General features: G+C 34.9%; 1 protein-coding gene across 3 annotated transcripts in view; it reads right to left on the bottom strand.

Moving 5' to 3' along the window:
• Positions 1-3,315: 3,315 nt before the first annotated feature.
• The window catches only part of ZNF654 (zinc finger protein 654), a 93,953-nt gene continuing 87,751 nt past the window's right edge, over positions 3,316-9,517 (bottom strand). For 2 of the 3 annotated variants that reach the window (XM_082839364.1, XM_082839366.1), the window contains one exon: positions 3,316-9,344. In XM_082839364.1, coding sequence (XP_082695490.1) covers positions 6,873-9,344 — 2,472 coding nt within the window. In that variant the 3' untranslated portion in view covers positions 3,316-6,872. The remainder of the gene's footprint in view (positions 9,345-9,517) is intronic. The other variant, XM_082839365.1, reaches the window with a different exon arrangement.

Here is a 9,517-nt window from a genome sequence, read left to right as displayed (position 1 = left end):
ATATAGAACCACTTGTCCAAAAGTGCTTTCTGAGATGAAAATATTCTGCATCTGAGCTAATACAGTAACCATCAGGCACATATGGTTATTGAGCTCTTGTAATGTGGCTAGTGCAGCTCAGCCGGTGAATTTTAAATTTTATTTGAATTTTAATTAAATTTTAATAGCCACTTGTGGCTAGTGGCTACTGTATCAGTACAGTCTAGAGTCTTGCAGCCCATTGTAAAAACTTTGGCTTTTATCTTTTACCTCTCTCAGCATTTCCTTTTATTCTCTCAGTCTCTCACTCCAGACCAGTCAGTGGTTCGCTTGCTATTTTGTTCCTTAAACTTGCCATGCAGGTCCTTACCTCAGAGCCTTTGCTCTTGCTATTCAGCCTAGCACATTTTCCCCTCATATATGAGTGGCTCTCTTTCCCTCAACTTCATTCATTACTATCCCTGCTCAACAGTTATCAAAGAGGTGGTATCATCATATTTTATCATCATCCTGTTTAAACACCACCTACAATGCCATGCTTACTTATACTTTCCCTACGCACTTAATTTTTCTCTATAGCACTTATATTGTATTTTTGTCCCCCCTCCCTACCACCCCCCCCCCCCCCCGGGTAGAATGTGAGTTCTGAGATTCAGGGATTTTTATGTTTCTTTTTTATTATTTTTTTTCAATTGTCTATTACAGAGGCTGGCACATAGTAGGTATGCAATAAGTATTTGTTGAATGAATGAATTGTAAAGCCATTGGAGGATTTTAAACTGAGGAATGGCATGATCTGACTTGTTACAAACAGTATCATTTTGGCTGCTGGTGTCTAGAACAGACTGCCAGAAGGGCAACAGTAGAGGCAGGGAACCCAACTAGAAGATTAATACAGTAGTCCAGGTGAGAGTGAAGGACACGATAATGAGTCAGGGATGATTGCAAGGATTTGGTTTGGGCAACTGGAGTTGCTGTTTACTGAGAGGAGGAAGACTGGGAGAAACAGGTTTCAATAGAGAAATCCAGAATTGTCAAGAGATTAGACTTTCTGGAGAGTGTGGTGATGCCCAAGAAGATAAAGCAAAGAATGAGGAGTGGGGTGGAAAAAGAATTACAGGTAAAGGGAGCAGTAGTGAAAAATGCATGGAATAAAACAGCATGGCTGTTTTTGGCTGGAACCAAGAGAAAGTTAGTAAAATCACTAACAGGAAGGCCTCAGCTCCCTTCAGGAGCTTAATTCTTAACCTTGCAAGAACGGCTCTCCCCTTTTAACAGATGTGGAAGTCTGAGCTCAGTGGGATACACTTAATTGCCTTAAAACTATCATGCTGGAATTTGAATATAGCTGATCACACATCTTTGAGCTGTTTTCATTAAATTACATTGTGGTAGTTTCAATCACTGAATACTTTGAAAAAAGTTCTCTAGATTAGAATTGTTTTGGGGTATTAGATCTGTTAAAATATCCATTCATTCAACAGTAGTTATTTAAGTACCTATTAATAGGGGGCTTCTTTAAATGTCCTGGAAATTGAGTTTCTAAGGCTCTATAAATTTAATACTTTATGAAGAAACTGGTTGCTTTGTATCTGTGGTTTTCAATCCTTACCTGGAGGACTTGTTAAATGACAGATTGGTCCCTCACCTGATCAAAAATTTAGCATTTCTTTCTTTTTTGAGGGGGGGCGGCGGGCACGCCTCATGGTTTATGGGATCTTAGTTCCCCGATCCCTGGGGACATGGCAGTGAAAGCACAGATTCCTAACCACTGGACCGCCAGGGAACTCCCCCAAATTTAGCATTTCTAACAAGTTCTCAGGTGATAGCGATTCTGCTCTTCTAGGGACCACACTCTTAAGAATCACTGCTAGTAGAAGAGAATGGAACATCAAACAGCCATGTCCGTACCAGACTTCATCCTTTGTGAAATCACTGATCCTTAGGCACGACTAACCCTCTCCATCTGGATATATTAGATCCACTCATGCTCTACAATTTGTAGGGAAAACTGCATGGCAGAATGGAAACTGCATGGCAGGATTTTAGGAGGAAACATCCGACTTTTCAGTTCCACCTCTCCATTTACTAGCTGTGTGACTAGTCAAGTTATTTAATCTTTCTGAGCCTTGGTGTCTAAAAAGCATTGTTCATATCTACCTTTGGGTTGTTTTAACAATAAGAGGTAACACACATAAAGTAACCTGGTACACAGTAATTTCTTCTCTAGTTGCAGCACCCATAAATAAGGCATGAACCTCTCTCCCTTTAGTTTTTATTCCGTGTAATATTGGATCGCCTCCATTTTAAATATTGATATATAGCCCAAACTTCTGGCCTTGTTATCAGTTGATTCTTGAATTAGTATGGACCTTATGCTATGAAAGCAATCTAATTTATCTTGGAAGTGTATTTAATATTTGATTGCTTCCCAGCATTTCTCAAATTTCAGAAAAGAAAAAAATGGAAAGTCTAGATAACCCCAATAACTTTATCTAAATACCTCAATACATTTATTTAATAGTCTAAGATCATATGACCATAAATCATAGATGGAGAATTCTAGATCTCAGCTCTAGAATGTTTCAGTAATTTTCTCATAGTTTTTCAAAGCATAACATTTGTAATATGTGCAAATCACCGTAATTAACACAATATCTGTTCTTTCATTTGCAGTGCTCTCATCGTATCAAAGAGTTTCTCTCTACTTCAGCCCCAAGCTGCAAGTTATAGCAAAAAGTGTAGGAGGTTTTCCTTTGTTAGTGAGCCAAAAGAGTAGAGCCCTCATGCCCAAGAACCCCACTTTTAGATACAGATTACTAATTGGTTTGAACGTTTTCCCATTGAAATACTTTCGTAGGAAGTAATTTTCATAATTTACATCTTATTTCAAAGCGACTTCACAGTCTTTAAGTTCCACCAGACGCTCTTCATCTCTGAAGAATTACCAGTGCAGATCAGTCCATCCACTGTCTTGGAGAGTTCTGATATTTGTTTTCCACCTACTAAGTTTCCAGAGGGTACTATTTCACACTGAAACCACTTACCTGAAATGACTTTAGTAACCAGTGTTCTATCAACTTGTAATTCCTGCATATGGACATGAGTTTAAGTAATGTCAAAAATATCTATTTTGTGTAGACTTTTAGCGTTTTCTATGTTCTTTAAAATCACTCAATAACCTGAATATGGTAATATTAACTGAAATACCTCATTCTCTTATGAAACATAATAGAAATTTCTTATTTAACATATACCTTAAGCCTAATTCCTTTTGAAGTAATGTGCTACATAAAACTGAACAACTTCATTACCAACAAGGACAATGTTTTATTGAACAAATCTATGTACAGTACAAAAAATTTCTTGAAATGAGACACTGTTGATTTATTGCAGTTCAATGGCTCAGTTTTAATTTGTACTCTTATAAAATGCAAAGTAAAATAATTTAATGTTCAACAAGGAAGCACAAATTTCCTTTCTTGCTGAATCTGTAATATCTTTCACATATTAACAATTCCAAAATGCATATGCAGCATTTAGTCATTCTGAAATGGTGTTTTACAGTACCAAATAAATTAAAAAATAAACACTACCATCCCTTTTAGGTTTTTCACCCATACTACAGTTTGAACCAAACATGAAAGGAGTACAGCTGAACCTTCAAGTGTGATTTGAAAAGAATCACAAGTTCAATGTTATGTTATGTCTTCATTATATAATTGGTGGTTTATTAAAAAAAAAAAAAAAAGAGTATGACTGAAGCCCAAAGTACCAGTGCCCCTGTCCACGAAGGTTCTCCTTTTCTATCTTCTCCATAATATCTGAGCAGCAAAAATTCAGATTTGCTATTTTTTTGACCTTACTGAAACATAGCAGAAAGTTAATATTTAATGTTTCAAAGGAAATTTTTATTTGAAAATGAAGGATGGAAACTTGGTCCACGTAAGATAAACACATCCTTAAAATAGAAGGAGTAGAAAAGAAAAAGAGAAGAATTTGAGGAATAAGAAGAAAGCTTCCTTGTCTTCTGAATTCCACATTGGAACTGTTGGAAGTTTATGCACCCCGTAAAAGCAAAATGATGTAAGTTTATGTTTTATAAGGCATACATAAGAAAATGTACACATTCTTTCAATAGCAATTATTTGATAAGTGTATAAAGAGGTTAGAACAATGTGGTCAAACAGAATTTTATAAAACATTCCTTGATCTAGTTATGTATAAACCAATTTGATCTCAGTCTTTCAGAAAGTTTTCCCTTACCAACACAAAAGTAGAAATAAAACCTCAAAGACAAAAAAATAACAAGTGGAATATGTTTAAAACATCTTGGTATGAACTGCAAAATGAATGAAAATAAGTTGCAGACATGGATTTATGTCAATAGTTACAACTTATAAAAAATAAAAAGTTAAAAATGTGATAAAATGTTAAGCTGTGATTTTAAACATCTGGAAAATGTACAAAGCAGAAATATTTTAAAATAACTTCATTGTCCATATGAACTAGTTTCCAAATACTTTTTATTATATGATGTATTTTAGACTGAACTGAAAAAGAACTCAAGTATTATATTTTTAGTATCAGGAAGTATGGAAAACATTTTTTTCTTTAGTTGACCTTAAAGGATTTAAAAACCTTATCGAGTTGTTTACTTATGTTTTTAAATGTAAATTCCACAGCCTAATGTAGGCTACATAACAAAACAAAAACCTGATTTGATTGATATGGACTTATGACTATCAATTGCATAGTAGTGAACGCCTATGATAAATAAACTAATAAAATTGGGTAGTTTTTTAGATATCTGATTTATCATGACCTGGAAATCCTAATTTAATAAAGCCTGGATGCTACCCTGGAAGAAAAGTCACACTTCCTTAGTGACTTCATTCAAGAAGCTTTAATATCCAGAAATTTATAATAGTAGGGTCTGATGAGATTATATACTTTGAACAAGAATGTATCAGTTGGAATAACTGGAATATCTGGTTGACATTGGTACATTAATAGCTCTGTTTTTGAAGAATTTGCCTTTGCATTTTTGTTCATTTTACCCCTGCTATAGATTAACACACTGTTAGGTAAAAGGAAGTCTTTAAGCTTCCTCTTTTAAAGACATGGAACACATCTGAGAGGGTATTTTTAAAAACCTTTTTGTTTTAACGATTTATTGACTATTAAGTTAAAATCTTCCTTAGGAAAATTACTGGTCATCAAAGAAAATAAATGCATCAATATATCTTACTGTGTTCTTGCTGTGCAAATTTTTGTGTAAATATTTCTTTTTATATATAAAAATTACTATTCAGACCAAATTCATCAGAAATAAATAAGAAAGCATAAGTAATATGGCTTATTTTAGAATTAACTCTCCTAATTGAATAAAACCAATGAATTCTTGACCGGATTCTTAGCTGCATATATTTTTTTTTATAGTCAGTTATTTTTATAGGACTGTACTTAGATAACTCACATTAATGTCTAAAGGACCTTACTATGAATCATCAAGCAATGTCCTAACACTACTCTATATACAAACAGAAATATCCCAGTGTGCTTATACCATTATTCACATTGAAGAATTTGCAATTCAGTGTTTTCTTTCAACTAAGATAGCCTTTAATGGTCTTAGATCCTCCCATCTCTTCCCAGAGTTACTGATAATATGTTTTCTATTGACGCTGCTGCCTTTTAAATATAACTCATTGGTATTATAAAAATGGAAAGTGGAAGGTTCTGTCAAGAGCTTATTAGCAAAGCACTGTTGTTTTGTCTTCTTTTGTTTGTTAATTTTAAATGCTGGTATGTCATTCATTGAACTTTGACCTAATCAATCATCTGGAAACAAGGTACAATCTTTTATAGCTAGTATGGTGATAAATCGTTTTACTTTCATCTTATCAATCAGTTTCTAAGTAATAATAAACCAAACAGAAATGGTTCCTTAAAGCATGTTTGACCAGAAAGGAGGACATAATCTGATTAGGCATGACAAGAAAACAAACCCTATTTGTGGAATACTTTTAAGTTGTAAACCACCCCCCCCCTTTTTATAATGGGTTTTTCCCTTTCTGTAAGGCCATAGCTGGTTATTCTTTTTGACTAGTTGCCTGCATATGTTTCTCACATAAGCGAAACTGAACATGCTGCTATTAATCATCATCGACTTCTTAAAAAAAATGTGGTTTTTCTGGATAACTGGTACTTTGGGAGTTTTGTAATAACCCTTTTGGAGTCTAAACCAGCACATCTCCTCTGTGGGTTCATTCTAGAAAATGTGCTTTGTCTTTATCTTTAGTAATCCAAGACCGCTCTAAAATTAAGGCCATCAGGGAAATAGCAAACTGATGATGCATTTTCTTGTAGTGCTTTTTGCACACTACTGCTTGATCGACAGATCGTTCTGAAACATTTTTATCAGGCACCTGTAAAACAGAACACGTCTGTTAATTCATATTTATAGATGTTCATCTAGTATTCTAAGTTAGATTTCCTGTTTATTTATACCCTTACTCATTTAAAGAATATTAATATTAGTAGAAAGGCAAGCTCTTCTTTTGCTCAGTTTTATTTTTCAATTATTTTCTGGTTCTTTCTTATTTTTGTTTTTGTAATGGAGGCTCAACTTGGTTTACATTTCTGGCATGCAGATGAAAAACATTTCCATCATAATTACTTTGTTTTTAGATCTCTTACTACATAAAACTTGGAATGAAGAAAAGCCTCAGATACAGTTAAAGAGTATGATCCAAAAGTATGAAAAAACTGTGTTCAAGTTCTGGCTTCCACAAGTTCACAGGTGTATGCCTATGCAAATTACTTGTGAATGTCAGTTGCTTGATCTATAAAACAGGAATAGTGACAGCACCTCATGGTGGTTGTATGGATTAAAAGAAATAATGTATGGGGTAGTGCTTTATTATCTGTGTTATATAAATGTTAATTTTTTTAACCTTACAAAGATCTATGGCATTTTCTATTTCTACAGATATACCTGCTGAGAAGACAGAAGACTTACTTTCATCATCTGAATCAAATCCAAAGAGTGTCTGACATTTCTTTTGTGCAAGGTGAGCCTCAAGTGCTTCCGCATTACAGTAGGTGGTCAGGCATTTGCCACATCTTAATCTTTTCACTGATTTTTTACAAACGTTATCTTGATCAGAACAGGCATCTACCCTATCAGTCAGAAATTTTCTGCGTTTTGGCATACTAAGGTACCGTTCATCAAGGTAACTGGGAGGCAATGGTCTGACATATGGCTTTGTTAAAATTAAGCCATATGAAGTATGTTCACTCGTCTGATTTGGTTTGGAAGGTGCCTGAGGTACTGGCAGGGTACTGTGTTCTTGTGGTACAACACTAGGTAAAATGGAACCGTTTTCTGTCCTGATTCTATTTGTATCAATTTTCAAAGCAGGATCTGAGGAAACTAAAGGTGTTTGCTCTATTCCACTGTGTCCATTGACTAAATCACTAATACAATTGTTTTCAGAATTTGGCTCTATGTCAGGCATCTTTTGGTCTGTCAAGCTTATATCAGAAACAGTGTGATCAGAATGTTCATTTCCATTCTGAACTAAACGGTCTTTCTTTTCCATACTTTCTATACATGTCTTTGGTTCTGTAGGATCTTTCCTTGATTTGCTAGTAGAAACTGGTAGACTAACAGTTTGTTTCTCATTACTAGATGAGTCTTTTTCCTGATGATTCGATTTTGAGTCTGTAAGAACATCCCAAAGAATTGCTTCACTTGGTTGTGCAGATGATTCTGGTGTTTTACTTAAATAGTGCTGAGCTTCATGTTCATATAGCAGAGGAAGATCTTCAAAAAGCTCATGGCATTCTGGAAAACTACACTGAGCTTGAAATATCCTGTGACTTTTTGTGTGCTGAGCAAGTTGGATTGGCAGCTTAAATGACTCATTGCAATTAAAATGCAAACAAAAGTACACATTTGGATAGCTGTGTCTATTAAGGTGATCTATAAAATGTTGAGAATCTTCAAACTGCCTTTGACAAAATTTGCATTTTCCTTTGCTCCACTTCATTACTGTTTGCCGCACATTTAAATCAGTTGGATGTACAGTCCTTGCATGCTTATTTAGAAATCCAATTCTTTTAAATATCCTGACACAGCCAAGAGCGGGGCACTTAAAGTTTCCTTCTTGATCTGTCGCATATATGTCTTTTGGATGGCACACGGTTCCATTGATTTTATGAAGTACTGAAGTTTCCTGATTCAAGTCGTAATCATCTTCTTCATAATCACCTTCTTCGTCTTCTTCCTCCTCATAGTCATCCACACATACAGGTAATGGCTCTGAGACATTATTTAAAGAAGTATCAGGATTGCCATTTTCAGTAATATTTTCAATAACATCTTCCGATACACTTCCGGGAATTTCAATGAATTCACCCACATGTGAAGGGAGGACATCTTTGTTTCCATCACTGGAACGGGTAATAGTCTCTACTTCCAAATCCTTATTATCAGACTTCCCATTTTCAAATGAAATGAAAGTATCAGAACAATTTATTTCTTCCAAAGCAGGATTTTCCTGATCCTCGTGTTGAGCTGCAGCAAGTTGCTGTCTCTGTATTTTCTTAACATGATTCTTTAAATGCTTCTGCATAAGTCCTCTGTTTCTAAATTTTCTACCACATATCACACATGAAAAACTGCCCTTTTTCTGATGAGCCTGGGCATGCCGTACAATATGACCACCTAGAAATTCCTTGTTACATAACATACACCGATGCCTTGGGACATTGTGATCTACTCTGGAAGCATTAAGAGCTGTGAGGTTTTTCTTTGCATTAATATGACCTTTTGGTTGCACTCCAGATATATCATCAGGATCAAGCTCTCCAGTGCTCTGATCTGTAAGAGAGTCAAGTCCTTCATCTAAACCTTGCTGTTCCACTGCCTTTTTTACATTACCTGTAGAATTTTCCAGTGTACTTTCATTTAGAAATCTAACTGCTGATTTATCACTCAGTAACGCTACACAGTTTTTCTTAATCATTATGAAGTTCCAGAATTCAGGATCAAAAAACAATCCCTTTTTCAAAATTGGAAGTAATTCAAAACGAACACGATTTTGAACACTACTTGTGCCTTCATTATATTCTTCATCTGGACGTTTGTAAAGCTCTTCAACAGTATGATAAGCTTCCAAGGAGCGCTCAAGAAAAAATATTGAGAGTGCACAAATCCTGAGAATCTCCAAATCATTTGGCAAAAAATGTGCAATTGTTTTATAAATTAGACATTTAGTTTTAGGATCATCATGAAGGTCTAGCTGTAGAGCACAACCACATATTTCAACACAAATTTGTAAGCCTTCTTCTTCAACCTGTAAAAAGAAAAACATTACTGCTACTTCTTAAAAAAAATTATTAACACTTACTAGATTATCCTTTTAAAATACAGGGTTGGCCAAAACGTTCCATAGCATCGTACGGAAAAACTCGAACAAACTTTCTGGCCAACCCAATACAACTCTGAAATGAAAGCTAAACAAACAGA

This window comes from Leucopleurus acutus (genome assembly GCF_964270905.1).
Source record: "Leucopleurus acutus genome assembly, chromosome: 5".
NCBI classification, from domain to species: domain Eukaryota; kingdom Metazoa; phylum Chordata; class Mammalia; order Artiodactyla; family Delphinidae; genus Leucopleurus; species Leucopleurus acutus.
Note: the sequence above shows the minus strand (reverse complement) of the source record. Positions and strands in the feature narration are given on the sequence as shown.